Here is a 24,459-nt window from a genome sequence, read left to right on the forward strand (position 1 = left end):
AACCACCAGCTGGTCCCAGCAAGAAACCGCAAGCTTTCATATAACGCCTTCAAACAATGGAGTGTATATAAAATGGATGATGTTTCTTCACCACCTCCCACTATCCAGGAATGAAGCCAAAATATCCCATATGTGAAGTCTGAGCAGTAGCGATCGGTTGGAGCACTGGTGATTGATACACACCCTCGACCAATTGTGAGTCAGTCTCACTTGAACAAACATCAGTGTGATACCATCTACCTAAAATGACAGAAACAATCAAGGAAAAAATATTTGACGTACACTTTTTCGTTTGGTTCATGTCCCTTCCACTAACATGGAGGAAGATTTATGACTTATACTCCAGTCAGCCACCAGGTGGCGATTGAGACTCTTTGGCTTTTGTCATGTCCTCCATCTTTACATAGAGTCCCTGCTGTTCCACTGTCAACTATTGTTTCTTCAATCTATGGCTTTTTAGTTCCCCAACTTGATAGAAGTGTCATACTGAATTTCATAAGCACTGTAATGATAATAATAATAATTATTATTATAATAATAATAACAACAAATAAACTTTATTTATATAGAAAATAAAATGTCATGCGTTGGAACAAGAAAGACATCAAATCAATAAAAGGACAGAATCAAAATAAATACATATAATAGCCCAGATTTAATAAAAACTATCTGGTGGAAGGATTTTTAGATACTGTATGGATAAATGTTTCAATTAAATGAAGCTAACAACTCATTTAATATATAAAAAATACATTTTAGATACTTAGATAGATACTTTATGGATCCAGGGAAATTTTTGTTTATTTAAAAAAATTAGATTTGGCAAAGTCACCATGGAGTGGCTAAACAGCGCCCCCTCTATCTCATTTCATCTCTAACAGGATGGTTTTGGTGTTATGTTGCTCGCTCGTGCGTCGTGTCATCCTATCTGTGTGTGCGTGTGTGTGCGCGTGTGTATGGTGAAGGGGAGGGGTTGAGACAGAGAGGTGTGATCAGCAGCAGCAGCAGCAGCATCTCATTCAGACGTTGATCTCCATGTCTCCCCGGCAGCGTCTCCTCCCTCTGATGTGAAACCTCTCAGTCTTCTTCTTCTTCTTCTTCTTCTTCTTCTTGCCATTATTATTATTCGCCTGCGAACACGAATGTCTCGGGCTGGATCCACGGTGTGTGTTGACAATGAGTCCCGCTGCTGTCGGTGCTGTTCGGTCCTGTCTGTGTCTGTTCCTCGCAGTTCTCCTCCACTGTGCAGCTGCATGTGCAGCAGCTGTCTATGATGGTGAGTGTTTGTCCGAGCCATAAGTACCGAAATGTGATATCTGTAAACATGTCGTGCAACAATACGCACATGATCGCATTGCACCGGAATGTGTTTCCACGTCAAAATTCAATCTACCTCCACGTGTTTGCTTGTAACGAAACTACAAACGCAAGTGTTGATTTAATTTTGCTTTAATTTGCCTTAATGCATCCAATGCACAACCGGAGATCCAACTCAATTGTATCATAAGGTCAGTGAATTGGGTCATGGTCATTCTTCATGTTTTTTTTGTTTTCCATCAGGGTTGAATGAGCAGGATTCACAGGAGAGGATCCTCCAGCATGTAGAGAGTTATGAGATTACTTATCCTAAATGGCTGCATCCTCACTCACACAGCAGCTCTGCCAACAATCAGGTAAGACATCTCTCTGTCCATTTCACTTATAAAATGATTAAAAACAAACAGAAGCGCATTTAAATCTAAAGAAAGAAAAATATGTAATTTCCTGTTGCCAGTGGGTGGCACTATAACTATAACCGAAATATTGGTAAATTGATGGCTTCAGGCCAGGACTTTTATCACGTATGTGACAGTTGGGGCAGATTCGACAAGTCATATGAAAATGAACTTCTTTTTTCAGGGCGAAGCATCAACATGTTGCCACAGACGCGCTGTTTGACAAAAGTCGGAAAGGCCTCACAATTTAGCATCACAAAGGTCGTAGGATTAGACTGAACAAGTATGAAGTCAACCTGATTTATTCTCTAGGAGGAGTTTGTTGAAGTACGACCCCTCCAAATGGCAACAATTTGAGAAAGCCTCCACATTAATATCAAAATGGCAGACTTCCTGTTAGGATTAGCTCCCAGAGCCTTTTTGAAGTTCTCAGGCTTTTATATGACTCTACCAAATTTCATACACGAAGGTGAAACGCACAGCGGGGGCTGCTTCGTTGAAGTTTTCTAGGGGGCGCCCATGAGTCATGTGGGCTGATACAGCTTTTATTTACTTTTTCTTTATTTTTCTTACTTCCTGGGTCAGTTATGTGATTCTGCTCTTTGTTTTGAGGACTTGCCTTTACATTTTCCCTGGCTAGATTTTTGCAATGCCATCAATACAGGTTTCACTTATAGGCCTCCCTGCATCGCCTTCTATTGGCACCAAATGTTGCTGGATCATGGAAACGTGACCACGTAACACTGGTACTAGCCTCGCTGCATTTGCTTCCTGTTTGTTTTCGCATTGATTTTTAGAGTTTGTTTATGACTTTAAAAGCTCCTGTGTATATCAAGGATTTATTATTTCCCTGTGGGCCTTTACGCCACTTTATATCGGCTGATCGTCTTCTGATTGTTGACTAAAGTTTTTAAATCTCTTCTTAAAGTGTTTCATCTCTGGGTGAATTTTAACTTATTTTATGTGTATTTCTTTGAATAGTTATTGTTGTTTTATCCTTTTGTGAAGCCCTTTGTAGCTTTGTTAAAGAAGTGCTATACAATTGAAGCTTATTATCATGATTATTATTATTCCAGCATCCGGAAGAGACGCAGGTTCTGATCTCCGCGGAGGGCCAGGAGCTCAGACTACACCTGGAGAAAAACCAGTGAGTGATTTCAGTTTTATTTTGTCCATTAGGTGTTGTAATGTTGCAATGGTTTTTACCATTAAATCAAGATATAGCATCAGTATTTGTATCTTCATCATCATCAGACATCCACAAGACGCCCCAGCATTGATTTGAACAGATGTTAGTCGTCACATACACATTTATAAGGTCAATACCCCTGTGGGTGCAGTGATGGGGAACAAGGGAGGAAAAGGAGCATGATGGTTTTGGACGACAGAGGCTTGACACCCGATCTGTGAGCCTTGGGCAAACAGGAAGTCAGATTGCACCTCTTGCCTCTAACGTCCTATAATCTGATGGAGCGGTTCCTGTCCAGTAACAATGGGGATGGTGATAGGAAGTGAGCAGAGTATCTGAGTTTATAATGTAGAGTGTGATCGCTGCACCAGTGGGAGAGCAGGGAGGGCCGCAGCTCTCGAGATGTCAGAGGTGACGACACAGAGCTCCGGTTTATCACGTCTGGATCCGAGCCAGCGCTCAAGTGGAAAGGGAAGCTTTTATGAAGCTCGAGAAATATAAAGTTTTTACCATCAGATGTATTCGGTCTCTGTCAGTCATTCACAGGCAGACACATTAACAAACCATGACTCCGCTGTGTCTGAGCGGACGTCCCCTCAGGGATTTAACCCCCCACTGCTCTCCCTCCCCAGCAGGTGGTCACACTGTTAGATTCCCTCCTGGCTCAGGAATCTTCATCAATCACACAGTGTTTTTCTCCGTACGGGGGTTAAGAGGGGGACGGAGACGAGAAATGAAGGACTTGATCAAACTTACAGTCGTTCAAGCTTAGATAGAGATGTGTCAATGTATTCAAGACAATAACCAGGAATGAGATACAAAGAAAGAGGAACTGCAGCAGAAAAATAACTGAATACCTTTTCTGAAAACATTTTGAAATACGTTTTGTGCAACTTCTCAACTGTTTCCTGTGACATGGAAGCTGTGAACATTTCTTCCCACGTTGTGCATTGCAGTGCACTGATGTAAAAAAAATAGAATCGTTGCTAATGTGAAAAAGTGATTCAGGATTATTTTTGCTAATAAAGCATGTGAAAGAAAGTAAAGCATTTCAGGGTAAAAACAGACTTTGAAACACATCCCACATTCTAAGTATTGATTCATTAATGTACCTTGTCTGAGAGCTTTATTGACCTGGAACATTCACATGCATTCTAAATTCTCTTTAGTGTTCATACATGCCACAGTTCACTTGAAGGTGAAGTTGGTAATTAGTTTTTATCTTCTTTATTAAAATCCTCTTACAATAAATAAAGTCATCTGAAAAAGGAAAATGAGCTGGTGTCTGTGATCTTCACAGAACTGTAATAAGCAAGACCAGTCATTTCATTCAGACTGAATGATTGTGGGGGGGGGTTGACGCTTTTAACAGATGCAAAAATGAAAAAAACTAAAAGAAAACATCTCCTGGTGAAGAAGTGGTGAGACAGACATAGAAGACACAGACGAAGATCTCAAGAGAGTTTGTGTTGACAAGTGGTATGAGTTTGTTAAAAAATTCTATCATTCTGTCATTCTATGTTCATTATTAGAAATATTGTTCCATAAACATACACAGTTTAAAATGTAATAAGAAAAAAACTGAGAAAATAACTTGGAAATAAAATCAAAAAGAATATAGGTCCCCTAATTAAATGTGTTTATTAAAGACAAAAATAGGCACAACAGCTCAATTTTTTATGCACTTTCAGTTTTATGATGAAATATTTACGTTTTTATATTGTACCAACTTGTGAGTTGTGGGTGAAGAAACATTATAGATCTCGACCATTAGGTTCAGCCTTCATCCCACTAATAGTTTCTGCAGAAAACACATTTACAGAATTCGTATTTAGTCTGAGGTTTATCCCCTCCGCCCTGTGTTCCCCCCGCTCTCCAGACCTAAGCAGAGATTCCCATACTGTGTTTTGCTCTGTCCTTTGTTGCCCTGATTTGGAGACACGTCAAGAAAGCAGTTAATGTCTGTGAAGATCAATGTCTGAGTTTGGAGAGAAGCCAGAGAAAATGCTGCCAGTGTCCATCCCTGCGCCCTGGCTACTTCCTCGTGTCCTCATTGCCCCTGTCGCAGCTACACTCTGACAGTCAGCAGATAAGAGAGAACCCAAATTAGCTGTGAGATGCTCCTGATCTCATCTGTCTGTTTATCCCTCTGCAGCATTGACATCCTTTCTTTTCCACTCTCTATATTTTTCTTCCACCTCATCTGCTCCTCACTTAATATATCACTTCATCAAAGCACGGAGGAAGACATAGCTGTGAATTTATTTGGCTATGTGAGCGCGTGGTGGCTGGAGTCCTGTCCACTCATGTCCTCCCCCTGTCATGCTTGTAAATGTGCATTTCTGAGTGTGCACATGGGTCTTTTTTGTTGGATGGTATCAGTGCGGGTGTGTGTCTGCCTGAGCTTTTATCTTGATGAGAGGCCGTGAGGCGCCCAGCAGTGGGGTTGATTTGGTTAAGAGCCAGGGACAGGCTATAGCCGTGCTGACTCAGGGAGCAGGAAGCGGAGATTGGAAAAATACAGCGAAAGGAAGAAACTGTGGAAGAAAATGAATGATGGAGCGGAGGAGAAGGGTTGAGGGCCGGAAAGTCGGGGACACTTGGGTTAGGGGTTTTGGTGTGAGATATGAATAGTGTGGATGTTCTCGCTTCCTCCTCTGCGTGACTTTCTCTGTTCCTCTCTTTCACGCCCTTCCTGCACTCCCTTAAGAGCACGAACCCAAATTAAAGCATTCCCTTGGGAGATGAACACATCGTTGTTCCTCCTCCCCTCTCCCCCCATCTCCTCTCCTCTCCTCTCCTCTCCTCCCCTCTCCTCTCCTCTCCTCCCCTCTCCTCCCCTCTTCTCGCCTAAAAATGAGCACCCTATTTCTTTTCTCTTTTCTTTACCTCCTCACCTCATCTGATATTCCCCAGGGCTCTATAGCTCAAATATACATCTCCCACGCGCTCCCTGCAGGTCAGGGTGTGGGAGACTGGGGCCACACACACACAGACACAAACACACACACACACACGACACATGTACACACACAGCACCCCCAAAAGAACACAAACACGCCTCGAAGCTCAGACCTGATGGATTGCAGGTCAAGGCAGCGCAGAGCAAGGGATGCCTTCGCTTGTCCTTGTTTCCCTTGTGTCTGTGTTTAGTCTCACGGTGGTGCGGCCCTGTCTGCTCAGATATCTAAATCGAGACCTCAAGTGTGTGTGTGTGTGGGGGTGTGTGTGCGTGTTGGGGAAACAGTCTCACACACAGGCCTTCACACAACAGAACATTGCCCTCCCTGTGCAATAAAAGCCTCTTAATCATCCATTGCTGAGTGCTACTTTGACTTTGCATCAGCCTTCACCCTCCCTCCGCTCATGTGCAGTGATGTCATCTGATGCCATGAGAGAATGCGACCCACTGACCCTATAATGCATTACCCCACATCTCCTCTCTCCCCGCTTCACTATCTCCCCCAAGTACATTAGCATTACTCCCCCACCCCGTCTTTCTCCTCCCAAGGCTGAACCAGGCCTTTGTCTCAGCCTTGCTGCCAGATAGTCGGGATTCAGCCACTATTCTGCTGCTCAATCAAAGCATCTGTCTGGACGCTGGAGGACATCCAAGCTCTGTGGAGGGCTCTCGACATCACATAGAGGTTTTTACAGTCTTGATTTGAAAGCAGTGACGGCATCTACCACAATACAATTAGTCGTATAGGGGTCGGGGTATTCCAAGAGTTTTATACTGGTTGATTCAAAGCCTGGCAATGAAGTTAGCCCACTGCTGCTAGGTTTATGCAACTGGTTGTTCATCGTCTGTTGGAAATCAGAGACAAATGTAGAAATGAGCAGCTCAAACAATAAAAGATAAACCGATTGTACCAATCGGTTTTCAAACAAAAATCCTGAAATGTGAGGATTTGCTGATTGACTTTTTAATGTACAGAAAACTGAATATCTTTGGGTTCTGAAGACAGTAAATTTTGTATATTTCATAATACCCCAACTTTTTTATTGTAGACAGTCATTCTCTTCCAAATTGTTCCTCTCGTTCAATCCAATATTGGGCTTGATCATCCTGCATTCAGAAGCACACGCATGAATTTGTAACAGCACACAAATACAACCAAATATATAGAACTCGAATTATGGGAATTATGAATACAAACATAAATGCAGATCTTTTCTACATTGTTTATTCTGTAATATAAAAGTTTTCATACTAGTGCATATTAGCAAATATGTACCTTGATGCCTGTGAAAGGTATCAGAGCTATCTGAGATGTTGGGGTCTTATACATACCACTTTAAATGATTCTTTTATGTGAACTATTTTCTTTTGTCGCTGAGACTGTTCTGAGCTGTCTTTGACGGCTCCTAATTGCAGAATACAACATTAAGATGTAGAAACTTGGGGACATGTTATACTTCTAAAGGTCATATAACCATCAGTCACTAGTATAGGCCCACTATGCTATCCCTGAGGACTAATACTAATAGTTTAACTCAGAAATGCAGCTGCTGGCTGGCATGTGAGCAAAGTGGAGAATGGAGGAGAGAAGTGTGTGTTTCCTCGAGGAAGAAGTGATTGTCTTTTATAACGACATGTGGCGACAGAGACGGTCACAGAGACGACAGGAGGACATGATGGGAATATGAGGCAGGAAACCTAGACGACGTCCAGATATAAATGAGGTCAAAGGGTCAAGTCACAACACAGCGCTAGTTACCCGTTTAGGGTGACATCAGCCGGATACATTATCACTGAGCAATAATTTTTAAGTCCCCCCCCCCCCCGATCTCAGATCCTCGGAGTGGTAATCTGTTAAAGGATGAAGCAGCCGTTCTCTGTCTTTGACTTGCTTTGTCACTGATTGCATCAACAGGCATTAATTGTCTCAAGAGGCTAGTCTCCTTCAGGGCGTCTGGGAGGACAAAAGAAAAATCCCCCATCTTCCCTTCACTCGTCTTCATCATCCTTTTAAAGAAGCGGCCTGACATTTTCCCGAAACGCACTTAATCGCTTTCTTGGTGCGAGTCAGATGAGAATTGATAACACTTTCAAGACTGAATGTGAAGCTACAGCCTGTAGTTATAGTTGACAAATCTTAATGACAAAATACATCTACCACATTTACCAGCACTGGTAAATCTCAGGAACTGATCTTTGTTTGATCACAACAGAAAGTCACAGTCATTAATGACTCCCGGAAAAAAACTGAACTTATTGGTTTCGTATATTTGATACACTGTATATGTAGCCGTGTGTCGCTAAGTATTTACTGTACAGGCGTGAGAAATGGTATCATTTTTCTTATCTAACTCTATCCAGTGCATTGACAAGGTTGAAAAGGGACTTATTGTTAATTTTGAGACCTATTTCCCACAAGATAGTAAGGATGAAAAATAAATGAAAGCACATGATAAATAATAAAAATGCTAGTTGGACTAATCATTGTGGTATGGAATTGAATTTGGGTCATAAGACCAAAGAATTATAGATTTTTCTTTTCCATTTTGAGGATAAAGTCCAAATGTTGAGGATCAAGTCTCTTCCTCTTCTTAATCAGATCTGTTAAAGGAACAACTGATGAGTGTGTGAGCCACCAGTTTCCATCTTTCAAGCTTGTGTGGTTTCTCCCTCTGAACAGAATCTCTTCAAAGACCTAATACTGACGACCACTGTGTTTATGTGCTAGAAGAGAAAGAATGTACTTGGTACTAAAACTGATTCTGAGGAACAATTTCACCAATTCATAGACACGAGGATTCTGTATATTGGTACAACAAATATAAAATGTTAGTAGTTTGATATATTTTGATACTTTAATCTGGTCTATTCTTGATGGTTTGGCTTTTTTCTCGACATTCCAACTCACGACATTTCAACTTTTTTCTCAACATTACGACTTTGTTCTCGACATTTGTACTTTTTTCTCGCCCTTACTAAAGTTATTCCCAACATTTCAAATTTATTCTCGACATTCTGACTTTTTCTTGACCTTACAAATTTATTTTGGACATTTCAACATTTTTCTCAACATTTAGACTTTATTTTGACTATTCTCGAAATGGAAATAAAGAACATCCTTTCCTTTTTTTTCTCACGCTTGGCCCTCATTCTCTTCCGTGGAGTGGGATTATACGTTTGATTTGTTATTGTTTGAGATCCTTAATCAGATCCCCTCTTTCAATCAGCTTTGGCAGGTTGAGCACGTACGTTTCCCTGCGGCTTGAATTCGCTGCAGACACGGTCTGTTTGATCGATCGTCAGACGGTGGGAGGACAGATGAGGGGAGATTTAGAGACGTGGAGCAAAAGGAAACCAGCTGTGGGGCAGACAGAGTTTATGAATGAAAACAGGATGAATGGATGGAAGCAGAATGGGAAGGAGAGAGAGAGACAGGAAAACAAGCATCTGTTTGAGATGTAAATATTGGACCGGTAGGTTTGACAGAAACAGACTGAGACTCCAAAGACACCCACTCAGTCACAAACACACACACAAGGAATTCATGTTTTTCATCATGACATGTGCCTGGGTAGCTGATTATCAGAAACCCCCTCATAGCCTGTTTTGTATACTAATGGATAAATCTCTGTATTATACAAAAAGGAGGATATTACTCAATAGCTCTTTCAAACAAATCCAGCCTCTCACAGTGTAGGTCGGTGTCCATCTCCTCCTTCAGCTCAAGAAAGGGTCACTTGGGAAAGGTATATATGGATTTAGTTGGAGCCAAAACACTTTTCCCACATTCTTTTTAACGCGTATCTCTGAGAGGATCTAAATCTTTAAAGCCGTCTGTGTTTCTACAGCGTCTCTGTCAGAATGAATGTTTTATGAGCTGTGGGCTGCTGGAGAAAATCAGTCCCCCTCTACCTCCTCTGTGTCCTGCACCTTTTTACACTATCTTTCACCATTACTCCAAGAGATTGAATGTCTGACACTACATCTTTTTTCTCTTGCAAATTGCCCATTGGTTTGTGTGTCGTCTTTCACCAGGCAGCTGTTGGCCCCTGGATATCAGGAAATATGGTACAGCCCTGACGGAGCCCGCAAGTCCTCGTCTCCTGCCAACGCTGTAAGTCTGTCAGACAGTTTGATGTTCTCAAACTGCAGACGGGAGTTGTAAATCATAGAAGGGAGATAAACATGAGTGCAGCTGATCAAATAAAATGGTGTATGGGCATAAATTGTTTCCTTTTTTGCTCACATAACCAGGCCCTGTGCTCTCTTAACTGTGTCACTTTATTTCTCCACAAAGAGCGCTGTGTGTTGAGCTGTGATTCTTTCTGTCTCCCAGGGACACTGTTTCTATCACGGGGTGGTTCAGGGCTTTGAAGGATCCAGTGTTGCTGTAAGCACATGCTCAGGACTCAGGTAAGTAAAACACCAGCAACGTCTAATAATATTTAGAGGTGGTCCCAGTGGTGAAAGAGAAAACATTTCCTAGATTCTAAGAAGATTAAATCCCTCCTTGGATAAAAGGTAATTCATGAAGACAGCTCCCTCAGTTAAGGGCAGGGAAGAGGCCCCAGTTTCTTTAGGAAATTAGTAAAAAGCTGCAGAAAGTGAAGGCAGGAGAAGGCTGTACTAAAAATAGGAAGTTTGGTGATGCAGACTGAATTGTGCAGAGAAAAGGTTTGTGATGAGTTTTTTAAAACATGTGCACCCTGTGACTGTAAATATAGAGGGATGATGCGTCCCCACATCAACAAAACAAAGTTTTAATTTTGGTGCAAACCAGCAAATACACGCATACTGATTTGTCAGTGAAAGGCTCATATCAGCCGATGTTATCTGTCAATAGATAAGTCAGTCGAGCTCGAATAAGAACTAGCTAAAATAACAGAAACCAACTTAGTAACAATTTTATTTAGTATGTAATTGACTTTTACTACCCAGCTAATACCCCAGTTCCACTAATTTTGCAACGTAGCCAAGTTACTTTAAACATATAATAAGTACTGATTGATAGAAAAGTCAGATTAGGGTCCATACAAATAATGGCATGCTTCAGTATCATTTCATAATATCATAGCATCATGCTTTGAAATGAGTGTGGATCCAACAGCATATCAGCAACAAGGTCAACCACACATTCACACTAAACAAGGTTGACACAGTTTTGAAGTATTTATAAATCATAAGTGCTGAAATCATGTTTGTGTACATGATTTCAGAGACTAGTAAAGAACAGAACTTGTATCCAGCGGTTACAGAACCTGTTGTCAGACCTTGGTTTGATAAGCTGACAGCCAGGAAGCAGTTGTGTGCAGTGCCTTGTGAAGTCAAGTGGGTCAGTAGCTCATTGGCTGCAGAGCTGGTTCATTGAGTCCGGCTCAGTGTGGAGATCCTTTGTTTTCTCCTGGTGTCGCTCCAGAGCAGCTGATGCTTCCTGCTGGAGACACACTCGAAGAGGAGGAGGAACTGGCAAGCGCAGACAGAAATCGTAGCCATATGTTTGTGTTTTTCTTTGGGTTCATCGCTCTGCATCTGGAGGACAAGTGGATTAATATGTCTTCTTTCTCTGGAGAAATGCAAACACAGCAAAAAGGGACGTTGACATGTGGGCGTCTGACCTCTCCAGATGTTTCTTACAGCTGTCTGACCTGCTGCTTGTGTGCTTGTGTATTAAGCGTCTGCACTCACGAGTGATTTTGTCAAAAGGGATTGTGTATCGCTCTGTATGTCCCAGGGGATCTTATTTATATACACAAGTAAATCACTTGAGACACGTGATTCTCTGCTCCACCCTGCCCCATTCATAAAACCACCACAGCCAAATAAAAATGAAAAAATAGACCTTTCTTGCAACCATGAATCTTATTATGTGACTGTGTTTGAGCATTTAAAAGCACTGGGGTTATTAGAGAGGAACTGTGTTTTTAGCCATAACATGCTAATAGAAAGGCAGCAATACCATTAATCACATTGATTTCTTCGAGCTGTGATTGGATGGAACCATCAACGATGTGCCTTTTTTTTTTTTACCCCAGGGGACTTATTTCTCTGAACACAAGCGTTAGCTACCTGATAGAGCCTCTTCCTGTTTCCACGGATGCTCGGCAGCACGCCGTGATCAGAGCCGAGAGTCTCCATCTGCCTGGAGGAAGCTGCCTGCATCACCATGGCGACAAGGACGAGCCAGAGGAGCGGCTTGATGACTTCATCCATGGAATGATGTCACCACGGAGCAAGAGGGTGAGTTCGGACAGGACGGGCAGCGATCATAGGCCTACGGTAACAAATTTCCCACAAATCATGAAAGAGGTGTGCGACTCATGTTCTGCATTGAACTTTCAGGAGAAAAGGGACTTGAGTCAAAACATGAAGTATGTGGAGCTGCTGATCGTGGCAGACAAAGCTGAGGTGAGAATATGTGGTCAATCTGAACTATTACGAATTTATTCAGTGGTAAAGATAATGACTAGATCAAGTAAAAATAAAGCTGTTATTCATTTCCTGTCTGTTATTGGAAGTGTGAAAAGTCCCTTTTGAGGTTTGTGAACATGTAAAAATACGTTTGGGTGTGTGTGGGTGCGTCTGTTTCAATGAACCTTGTGGTTAATATCTTTTGCAGTTTGAGAAGCATGGCAGTAATCTGGAGAAGACCAAACTGAAACTGCTGGAAGCGGCTAACTTGGTTGACAAGGTAACGGCTGATGAGAAGCGAGAAAACCACACCTATATTTAGTAATGATGAGTAAAACTGTCATTGTTCCTGTGTGTCTCTCTACACCTTCAGTACTACAAGGCTTTAAACATCCGGGTGGCATTAATTGGTCTGGAGGTGTGGACCAGCCAGAACATGATCAGCGTGTCAGACAACCCACACAGCACTCTGGCAGAGTTCCTGTCCTGGAGACGCAAGCAGCTCCGCGTGCTCCCCAATGACAACGCTCAGCTCATCACGTCAGTGTCTCTCACTCTGTCTCTCCAGTCTTCCCATTTATCCCCCCCCTGACTTAGTCACACACACACACACACACACACACACACACACACACACACACACACACGATGTCTCCACTAAGTCCCCGTCCGTCAGGGCACAGCTCTGAATTGATTTTTATGTTCATTGTGTGTTATGACCCAGGCTGGGGGGGGGGGGGGTAACATGGCAAGATAAAATATAACATATAACCAGATGTTGGGTGTTAAATAAATGTATTTATGAAGTATTGTAGTAGTGATTCTTAGTGAAGTAGGGATTTAACTATATGAGGGCGAGTGGATGCTGTTTTAAACAAAGAAATAAATAGAACAAAAAGAGGACTCTTTGAAAGCAGAATTACATATCTACCTAACGTCAAAAAACAATGACAGAATGAAAACCTAACACGTTATTCTACAAAAACGCAGCCATAACTGCACCCCTGTTCCTAGTGTGTCTACGTATATATAGAAATCTTTCTACAATATGATAGCGGGGTATCAGTATCTAAATCTAAACCTGTCCCAGTCTCCAGGGAGTTTGTCAAAGTTCTTTACAATCTCAAATCCCCTCAACGGTGTTAAGACAAATGGATCAACAATCAGTACTTTAACAAAGCATGCTGGCGAGCTGCGGAGATCCACTGCCACGAGTGATGTGCCGATCCGCTCTTCACACAGTGCAGTCTAAAACAGGAAGTAGGAAGTTCAGGAATCACACCTCCAGGCGGTGTCCAATCGTGTGTGAGGATTTCATACCCATATCCTGCTTTAATTACAATAGTACAACATACATGATGAGGAGGGGGCGGTGCCTACAGGCGATGATAACCATCTCCAGTTGTATCCCAGTGGGCTGTAGTCCAGGTGGAACTGATCAACTGAGTGTTTCTGTCTCCAGGGGGAAGTCATTTCATGGCACCACCATTGGGCTGGCCCCTCTCAAAGCCATGTGCTCCGACTACCAGTCTGGTGGAGTGAACACGGTGAGAGACAAGAGTTAACAAACAAAATAGACTTGAGTGAATGTTTGTCTCTGTGGTAACAAAAAAATCAATAGAGCTCTTTTGGTCAGGTTGGAATTATTTTATATTGTTATGACTGAATGCCAGTATGCATCATGATTATTATTATTATAATATTGTTGCCTTTGCCTCTTCTCCTCAAAAGGACCACTCAGAATTAGCCTTTGGCGTTGCCGCCACCATGGCGCACGAGATGGGTCACAACTTCGGCATGAGTCATGACAGCACGGGCTGCTGTCAGGCCAGAGCAGAGGACGGGGGCTGCATCATGGCCGCCGCTACTGGGTATAGTTATAACTCAGAATGAAAAACATGGGATTTGAAATTTGATTTAATCAAGTATATTGTGAGTATTTATGTACCGTATTTGTGCTTCTTCCATGGCACAGGCACCCGTTTCCACGAGTGTTTAATGGTTGTAACGAGAGGGAGCTGAAGCGCTACCTGAACTCCGGAGGAGGGAAGTGTCTCTTCAACCTGCCCAACACCAGATCCATGTACGGAGGGCAGCGCTGCGGCAATGGTTACCTGGAGGACGGGGAGGAATGTGACTGTGGCGAGGAAGAGGTCAGTGTGTGCGTGTGTGTGTGTAGAAGTATTTATTCATCTGGTGTGTTTTTGCCAGGACTCATGACTCACTCTTTTGTGTAGGAGTGCACCAGTCCCTGCTGTAACGCCAACAACTGCACTCTGAAAGCTGGGGCCGAGTGCGCCCATGGCATCTGCTGTGATAACTGCAAGGTACTAATACGAGAATCTGTGAAAGAGAAACAAAGAATCCGTCCCCCTGGAGCTGATTCTTACTTCTAGATAAACACTGTTGCTCTTGAATTATAGACAATTACAATTAATTTCTTCTCCTTCACTCTTGGTTCTTGTGTTTCTTCTCATTGTGTCTCTCCATCTAGTTGAAGAGCCCAGGCGTGCTGTGCCGTGCTCCCTCAGGACCATGTGACCTGGCCGAGTACTGCGATGGCAAAGCTGAGTCTTGTCCTGCTAACTTCTATTTGGTGGATGGAACGTCGTGCTCGAGCGGCCAGGCCTACTGTTACACAGGCATGTGTCTGACGCTGGAGCAGCAGTGTCTGTCTCTGTGGGGACGAGGTCAGTAAACTGGCCGATTTTAACCTGTTCATCTTTTTCTAAATGGGATATATCCTCCATATCCTTCATACATGTGAACAATATACAATTTATTAGGTACACCTGATTAGACTAATGTTTTTTAATACTCATACATATCCCCATTTATATAGGACATAGTAGACCTTTTTTACAGAAGAAAAAACTGACTCATCATATAATGGCTGGGCAATAAATCTGTATTTTAGTCATGCTAATATATTTTCAAATGAGATATAAGATGGGACAATACAATACAATAATTTTTCCACTTGTTCTCTTCACACTGTTATTGTGTTTTGCGAGATATACCCATTTTGAAATAATCAGAGTTATTTATTTTGAAAAGAATTTCATTTACATGTTGTGGAGGTGAGGGGGCCCCCCCAGAGGTGAGGGGGCTGGGGGGCAGAAGTTCAGCTGGTTGAGCAGGTGCCAAAAGAAATGGAGCCTTGAGTCGTTGCCTAACAGCCCCCTTTCACACTTCAACACTGTCATATCCATACAAAGAAAATGAGAATATGAGTCTTTGTGCTCACTTGAGCCTGCATGGTCAAATCACGTGAAGTGGCTTGTGTCAAAAATGTTGATATACTATGACAAAGCAAGACATTAATTGTCACAAAGTCAAAGTTGTGCTGAAAAAAAAGATACCAAATACTGGCAACGGTAAAATGTTTAATGTGGTAAATAAAGGCAAAATCTAAAGCATTCAAATGGCTAAAATAGCCCAGGACTCAAAGGCATGATGGGATTTTATTAACGAGAAAAATGTAGCCTAACTCTGCAGATCAGTAATTAATATATGCAAATGTTTGACCATCAAATATTCTCACTGGAGATAAGATGAATTATATCACTAAAGTAAATAAACCTGCTGTGCACACTAAGTCAGGGAGACTGGACGGGGTCAGAGCTGAGCCCGCTGTGGGTGCGAGATCAGGTTATTGTTATTGTACGATGTCCACTCCCTGGAGAGGCTTTGTTGTACCACAGGAGCCATCTGGTCTCCATCAGGTGGTCGCATGCAACACACTGTGCGTGAATTTGTTTGGTTACTGGGTTTGTGTGTCCGCAGCAGTATTAATATGTTTCTATGCATTCTCTTTCTCCCCACCACAGATGGCCGCTCGGCCCCTGACCTGTGTTTTCAGAAGGTAAACGAAGCCGGGGACATGTACGGGAACTGTGGCAAAGATCTGCTCGGCAAATACAGGAGCTGTAAGGACAGGTGAAGAACAAAATATTCAACAGCGCATTCATACTAACTCTTTGGTTGATATACTCCTCTATAGTTCTATTGAAACATTGGGATATTTTCTATGTTGAACGTTGATCAACATCAACAATCTATTATTATTTCTGTCAGAGATGCAAAATGTGGGAAAATCCAGTGTTTAACTTCAGCTTCAAAGCCCATTGAGAACAACGCCGTTCGCATTGAGACCACCGTCACTGTGGGCAACAAGAGAATCCAGTGTATGGGAACGCATGTGTACAAGCCCGGGACAGAGGAGGTACAGGGAGACACTCTGGACCCAGGCCTGGTCATGACGGGCACCAAGTGTGGAGACGACTCGGTGAGACTCGTATGGCGACAGAGAGGACGCTCTTGATCTCAGTATTTCTTTAATTTGTCAGATAGCCATATTTAACCTGCTGACATTGTGGCTCAAGTGCTTTTCATGAAGTAAACTTCTTCGATTTTCTCCCTCACACCCTCCTCCTGCCGACAGATTTGCTTTAATGGAGAGTGCCGCAATGCATCATTTCTGCAAGCTGATGAGTGCAATGCCAAGTGCCACGGACACGGGGTGAGTTTCAATGAGGGTGAGGTGGATTTCCTCTGGAGTGTTGGGGGAGGTTTGGCTGCCAGCCCGCGATTTATGAAAATGGGAACCTTGGCAGTGGTACAACTTTTAGATACTTTACTTAACTAAAAAGTAGAATCACAGCAATGTCAAGTGTTATCAGCAGACTCAGTGGAGTTGTCATCCCACAGCAGGATGCCCCCTTTCACTGTTCAGCCTTAATCTACAAAGTAACTTTAGCTGTCAAATAAATGTAGTGAAATGAAAAACACATTATTTCCTCTTAAATGTTAGTCTTTCTAGATTAGATTAGTTTAGCTTATTTCATTAATTTTCCAGGTAATCCAAACTATTTTACAAAACAAAACAACACACTTATACACTTATACACATTCCATGAACCAATAAAGGATCAGAAAGAAGAAAACTCTTTATTAATCTGCCCCTTGCACATAAAAAACACAATATAAATACAGATGGCCATTCCTCTGTTTGATTTCCTTTCTTTGCACAAACCACATAAAAAATCAAACTTTCGTTTATCAACAGCCAACGTAGCTCAATAAGTTCTTACTGTTTAATTGTTATTGTTAAGATTTTCTTAAATGTAATATTTGAACAATATTTTAAATTATAGATGAATGAAGGTGTAAAGTCTAAAAGTAAAGTACAAGCGTCTCAAAGTTGTCTTTAGTACAGTACTTTGTTACATTCCACTATCAAACCTGTTTTTTATACAGTATGTCATATTATAATGATTTCAAAGTGCTGCTATTGTCCAAAAATATCATCAAGCCGAATACCTGCATGTCACTGGAATGAATGTTAATGTTTACATTGTAATTTGAATGGATGACACGTCTTCTCACCAGCTGTGTAACAACAACCATAACTGCCACTGTGACCGTGGCTGGGCTCCTCCTCTGTGTGACCAGAAGGGCTCAGGTGGGAGTGTCGACAGTGGACCTGTCATCAGCCTCAGTAAGACACTGCATTATTTTATTTTGTTGATATGCATAAAGTGACAATTTAAGATATTTCTTTGACATCGTTCTACTTCCTGACTCTATGACATGTTCCATCAGGCAGTCTCCTTCCAGTCCTGCTCGTCCTGCCTCTGGTTCTCTTTGTGGTTCTGGCTGCTGTTGGACTCTGGTGCTGCTACAGACATAAACTCCACCCACTGAAAACATCAGCGCCCCCACCGGTGCCAAGGTACGTGCTGCAGAAGTGTTTATGATTACTATTGTTGTAAATATTATTGTTATTATTTATTCATTAATTATGTTTATTTATACAGCAATTATCAAAGCCAGAGATTACAAAGTGTGTCTCATGAAGAAAGAGAAAAAATAGAAGAGATATCTCAGAGGGGGTTTTAAAAGACAATACTGTTTTTCTAAGTTTGAGTATCAGGAAGATTGATCCAAACTTATTGTCCCGTAACAGCAACAGCTCTGTCCTCTTTAGTCCAAACAAATATGACACATCATAACTAGATTCTGACAGATTACAGTAATCTAAATGTGTGGAAATGAAAGCACCGACGATGGTTTCTGTGTCTGAAGCTCAGACATGAACAGATTGTCGTTCCTTAAATGATCAAAATAAGATAAGACATCTTACTTACATGAATCTCAACATTGAGGCTGGAACTCATCGGTACATTGCAACAGTGGTTTGTTGCAATGTACCGATGAGGAAGTTGTGATGTAATTCTTCAATTCTTCTTAGAAGTCTTATAAAAGGAGAACTGCTATTAATAACTTGTTACTCAAAAAAGTGTAGTCTCTCAGAAAGATGCAAACTGGAAAGAATGAATTTATGTAATTACCAGTCAGAGCTACAATGAGATGTGAAACCACATCTTCTCAAGGAGTTTAGCTGCATCGGACCGCTTAGAAATTGTTCTATAGTTGCTTTAATTAGTTGAGTCTGGATCAGATTGGTTGTGTGCAGGCTTTTTTCACATAGTCAGGAACAAAACCAGAGAAGAGTGACAGCATTAGTGGAAACTAAGGGGGCAAATGCATCTAATACACTATGGATGAATTATAGAAAAGGGGCTGTGTGTGAGAAGGTAAAATACTGAGTCAGTTGCTGTGGACATTCTCTGGAGTTTCTCCTGCCTGAGTGTCCGGGTGAATCCATGTGAGGACACAGCAGGATATTGTCCGGGGAGAATTCCCAGCGAGTTTCTAACACGGGACAGATGAATAACTACAAGAACAAAAGACAACAAATATCTCAGGATTAAAAAAGAGTTGCCAAACACGTAGAAAACGCTGACGATGATGACAACTTCGAAAAACAACGAGATTTGAGAGATTTCTGCGATAAGGGCCGACCCAGTGCTGTTGTGCTGTAAACTGTCTACACCTTGTTGTCTGGACATTATCAAAAAGTTCCTGTTGAAAAATGGCCTCAGTTAGTTGAATAATTTACTTTAATATGAATACTATATGAATTTCTCCATGTTGTGTATATTTACAGTTTGAATGACGGATCTGTACTTCTGTTTATAACAGTTGTTCAGTCCCAGTGGAGGCCAAGCCTTTGCATGCTGACGGTCATTTGAACGGACACGCCAACCCGACGTTCTTCCTAAAGAAGCAGCCGTCAGACCCCCTGGTAAAGTAGCCTCTGATGACTCATATCCGGCTGTATGTCTCTGTCCTTTTTGATAATTAGAAGACACATTCTCCCACAGGTGAAGGCCCCTGCCTGTCCAAGCCCGTCTTCCTCGACGCGGTCCAGACATGCTATTGTGCGTCCAGCGGTGAAGCCTCCTCCTGTACCTGTGAAGCCTCAGAACCAGCCTGTATCTTCTCCTCAGAGACAAATCTCTCCTCAGGCTTACACCCCCCCTCCTCTTAAATCTGCACTGCCGACCAAGCAGAGAAAAACCTGGGCTCCTCCGCCCACTTCAGGACCTCCATCTGTACCTTCCAAGGATCCTAAAGGTCGCTTACAGCCTTCAGCAGCAGCTGCACACCGACCGGACCCTCCGAACAGACCTCCACCTCCTTGTCCTGTCAACAGATCATCAGTGGTGAATTAATTAGGCACATTTTATTCAGTTAAAGCCATGTGCAAACATTTCTTCAGTGAACTAAACATGTCTTGTCTCACTTCTCATTTTAATGCAGGAACAAGAGAGAGTCCTGCAGGCCGCTAAAGCTGCTTTGGTTCCATCTGCTGGACAGAAAAAGCCAAACAGGTGAATCATCAGCGTTTCAATTTTTTTGTCAATCAATACAGATCAGTGGTGGAGGAAGTACTCAAACATTTAAAAGTACAAATAAACAGACAAAAACGTACTATGAGTTAAAGTAAAAGTACCACACAAAATGTTCTACTTTCTACAACCTTTCTACTAAGTAAGTAGTTGCTTTTAAATATACTTAAAGTATTAAAAGTAAGAGTACATGTAGAGCGTAGCTTATTCCCTAATACAACATCATTATGGATTAATCCATTGTAGATGTTTCTCCATCAATGATGCTACAGGTGCGCTTTGCTCCTCATTGAAGGAGGCAGGGTCTAATGTTACATATCTCTACATATCTCTGAAGCACTTTTCTAGTTTTGATGACAACTCAAATCTCTCGACAGTTTTGTCATTCACGCACACAAATTCACACAGTGCAGCACCTTCTCTATCGCACATCACTCATGCACTGCTGTCAGGGGAAACTTGGGCTCAGTATCTTGCCCATGAGGGAGACGGGGATCGAACCGCCGACCCTCTGGTGAAAGGATGACTTGCTCCATCTCCTGATCCACAGCTGAGATATTTGACCTGAATTTTGAATGAAGTGCAGTATGTCATTGCACAAAGTCAAGATCAAAAAGATAACATTCCAACTGGATGGCATCACATGAGCTCTTGTATCTTTAAAAAACATCAGCTTTTGACTTTGAAGTCAACCATTACGCCATGGAGCCGTGACAAGTACAGATTCATGAATAATGTAGTAATATAGTAAATGTACTTTGTTTGATCCCACCACTGATGCAAACCTCTTCTGAACTTGCTGTGTTTTCTTTTTTTTTAGAATCTAATCTAAGATCTCAGGGAGACATCGGGGACCACCACTTGCATCCAGTAATGGATCTGCCTGAAACTGCATTTTTAGCCACTGGCCAAGAACATGTGGAATAAGATGAATACTTGACACACTTCTGTGGATTACAGTTTATTTATATAATGTATAATGAGGGAAAAACAAATTATAGAACATATGACAATGAGTATGTTTTACAATGTAATCTGTATCCACTTGAAACAGCAATTTTGGAAGGTGTTTTATTCTCCCAGATGTCACTGGAAATGTGAAATCGCTCCCCGTGTGTCAGCAGCGTTGAAACACTGCTCAAGTAGGATCTATTCTCAAAGTGAAGAAAAATGAATGTTTACAATGTAGCCTATGTATTAAACATGGTGTCTCTTAAAGAGCATCAGCTATAAGAGGATATCTTATATTAAGAAAAGATGCCAATAGTGAAGTGCTTACGCTTTGTATGTGTGAAAAAATAATGTGATTTGAACTGGACTAATGGGGACCAGTATAAAGCCCTACATGCATGCTGTATGTATATGCTTATGCTGAGAGATATGGATGTGTAGCAGGAAATGTTAGAGATTTGTTTGAAAGATTTTATATTTGTGTGCACTTTTAGCAGACTTTTTAGGATCAAACCCCCCTGAAGGCAGTTCAAAATCTCCTTCCACAAACTGGTAACAGTCACTTTTCAAGCCGACAGGACGTGAGAGTTTGATACCAAAAAGATTTGTGGTGAAGATTCACTAATGTGACTCTGGGTACCCTCATTAACTTTTTCTTTCTTTCTTCTGTCACTGTCAAGCTGTTTTCAGACATGAACTCTGTAAAAAAACGTCCGGACAATTTGGTCCAGACGTTATCCAGAGTTTGTCTTTCACATATGAAGAACGCAGACAATCTCCTGCTGTATTCTCATATGTGCTTATTCTGACATTATCCTCACTTTTTCTCGGGGGCCTGCAGTAGAGACCCCAGAGACGTACGCAACGTCAGACTCAGATATTGCATTCTCACATTGAGCCCCTCCCAGAAATGTCAGGAGAATATCCGGCGTTCAGTGCATGTCTTATAGTATCTTCAGTGATGAAGTTGTCTTCGACCAAAGCAACATTTAAAATTGATTTCATAATAGGAGCAAAAATGAGCCATATAGTTTTACATACATGTAAACTTACTAAAATTGCACCGTAAAATGTAAAGATTTCAACCCTTTTGCCCAGAGATCTTTTTTAAACCTTTTGATGGGAGTTTCCTCATGACCAAAACATTATGTAGACTCCTTTACTGAGGAAGACTATGTAATGTGACAATCCAATCCATGTTACAATGTTAACTCTGGCATTATTTTAAGGGTACAGCGGTTCATTAGTCTGCTGGAGAGATGACATGAACACAGTGTGTCAGCTGCCATGTTTTACCTTCTTATCACACCTATGCAAACTCAGGCAACACTGTGTCTTCAACTGGAATTTACATGAACAAAAAACAATAAAAACAAATATAATGTTACGTGTTTGGTTGTGTTTGGTTTAATTTGTATGATTTTGTTCATATTAGCATCTAAACACTGAGCATGCTCAGTCGTAGCCTGCTCAATGGTGGACACTGGAATTGAAAAGTTCAATAATAATTTCATTGCTGAGATATTTAATGCTAAAATGCTTGGAAAGGATAGGAATGGAGAGGAGAGGAGAGGAGAGGAAATAAGGAAATAAGGAAACAATAATTATGCACTATATCTTTGCTTTAAAGCTCAGTATTTAATGTTTGCATCTTGTTCATCTTCATCTGCAGGCTGCACTTTGAAAACAGTCATTCTTAAACAAACATAAGAATTGTAAAGATTTTTTTCTTGATGTTTGGGGAGAAGACCTTTTGGTTATCAGTCGATTCACACGTCGACCACTTGGGGGCAGTGTAACATTTAGTAAACAACCAGTTGATGTGGAGCAGGTGTTAGCAAACGGTGGCTACATTAGCATATTTCATATATGTCCACCTGAAGAAGGTAAGTCTATTATTTTCCAACACCTTTCTGTGTCCAGCAACAACTGAGGAGGAAATCTAGCAGCTGAACGACCCTGTGTTCACCGGCTAATCCCTGACTAACCACTGGCTGTGGTCTGGTGCTGGATATGTACTGGAACATGGGCTTTGTCACTGAAAACAGCAGCTGAGTAAAACAAAAACACTGAGTCAAAAGTCAAAACTCTACAAGTCTGGAGATGGATGAAACTTCTCTGTGAGTTCATCTCTGCAAGTCACAGCGATCTTGTTGAATCTGTGTTGTGGAATAATCTAATGTATTATTAAAGTAATATTGGAGTAACTGTAAATGAACCTCACCATATCTGCAATACCAACTGTTATTATATTACTGAACTTTCTGATTAGAAAGTAAACAGCACTTTAAGATTAAGTATTTGTCTCCAGCATTTTAACAGTTTTATGTCCAACATTCACAACAATTCCCCCCAAAAAATCTAGTTTAGGTAAAGACATGTTTGAGGTTAGATAAAGTAAGGATTAGTTTAAGGTTAGGATAAGTTTAAGATTCGGATTAGGTAAGGTTTAGTTTAGTTTAAGGTAAGGATTAGTTTAAGGTTAGGATTAGGTAAGGTTTAGTTTAGTTTAAGGTAAGGATTAGTTTAAGGTTAGGATTAGGTAAGGTTTAGTTTAGTTTAGTTTAAGGTAGTAGCTCTGATTTTAAGTCTCCAGTGTGTGTGTGTGTGTGTGTGTGTGTGTTAGTGTGATAAAGTGAATTAACTGCTATTGTATGCATTGACATGTTCTCCTCTGCGTTTTAAACATTTATAAATGGACGGTAGAGATCCACAAATTTATCGGCCAATATGAGCTTTTCATATCATTTTATCTGCGTTAATGTTTTCCCAGAAAAGCGCCAATATGAACATATCTGTTTTACAGAATAAACAATGCAGACAAGGTGTGCATTTATGTTTAAAATATTATTTTCTATAACAAGTTCTGTATATTTTTATTGTGCTTGTGTTTAATTTTTATTTATAGTTAAAATCGCCATTGTAGGATTCATTGCCATCTATTGGAGAAAATGTCCTCCCCAATAACTGCTTTGGCATCGACCTCCTTATCGGCCAGGCTCTAATCCGTAGTGGATGGGTTTAGATGGTACCCACTCTCAGTCCTGCTGTAAATCCCGAAAGGTGCCTGCCCTTTAAATCTCCACATGAGATGAAAGCTCTCTGATTTATTCTAATCAAAAGACTATTAAATACTGTGGCCAGACCTCCCGAACCACCCCCCCCAGCACAAAAACAATTACACCCACTCCTCTGTGGACTCTCCAGTCAGGTGATCTTCCCCAGGACCAGAGGGAGGAGAAGGCGGCTGTGGCTCAGAGGGAGATGAAGCAGTGGCAGGCAGACGTTTTAGCATGTGGCATAATTGCAGCCAGCCTCTCCTGCTGAGCATAATTAGTGTTGGCTGGCGTGTCACTTCCTGCGGAGTATCATTTATTAGAGATGATGATTGGCTGAGGGATAAAACGCAGGGGTGACGACTCCCGCGTCCCCCTCTCAGCAGGGGGAGGGCAAAGCCAGGAGAGCAGTGCAGAGAGG

The 24,459-nt window shown here is 41.6% G+C and overlaps 1 protein-coding gene across 1 annotated transcript; it reads left to right on the top strand.

Moving 5' to 3' along the window:
- Positions 1-998: 998 nt before the first annotated feature.
- Positions 999-22,369, top strand: adam19b (ADAM metallopeptidase domain 19b). The gene is made up of 23 exons (XM_035161558.1): positions 999-1,276; positions 1,561-1,673; positions 2,792-2,862; positions 9,902-9,980; positions 10,203-10,279; positions 11,899-12,103; positions 12,206-12,271; positions 12,483-12,554; positions 12,648-12,814; positions 13,737-13,821; positions 14,006-14,145; positions 14,250-14,427; positions 14,512-14,601; positions 14,769-14,964; positions 16,105-16,213; positions 16,352-16,562; positions 16,719-16,796; positions 17,666-17,774; positions 17,879-18,008; positions 19,322-19,424; positions 19,504-19,845; positions 19,943-20,013; positions 20,852-22,369. Exons 1-23 carry the CDS (start codon positions 1,177-1,179, stop codon positions 20,856-20,858), a joined length of 2,799 nt encoding a protein of 932 aa, XP_035017449.1. The 5' UTR covers positions 999-1,176; the 3' UTR covers positions 20,859-22,369.
- Positions 22,370-24,459: the final 2,090 nt, after the last annotated feature.

Source organism: Hippoglossus stenolepis, chromosome 7 (assembly GCF_022539355.2).
Source record: "Hippoglossus stenolepis isolate QCI-W04-F060 chromosome 7, HSTE1.2, whole genome shotgun sequence".
NCBI lineage: Eukaryota > Metazoa > Chordata > Actinopteri > Pleuronectiformes > Pleuronectidae > Hippoglossus > Hippoglossus stenolepis.

What these genes read in the sequence shown, in the direction of transcription:
- adam19b (XM_035161558.1), top strand. Translation starts at nt 1,177, where the DNA reads ATGAGTCCCGCTGCTGTCGGTGCTGTTCGGTCCTGTCTGTGTCTGTTC. An exon ending in ATCATGGCCGCCGCTACTGG is followed by an intron (nt 14,146 to 14,249) that starts GTATAGTTATAA and finishes TCCATGGCACAG; the next exon opens with GCACCCGTTTCCACGAGTGT. An exon ending in CCAAGTGTGGAGACGACTCG is followed by an intron (nt 16,563 to 16,718) that starts GTGAGACTCGTA and finishes TCCTGCCGACAG; the next exon opens with ATTTGCTTTAATGGAGAGTG.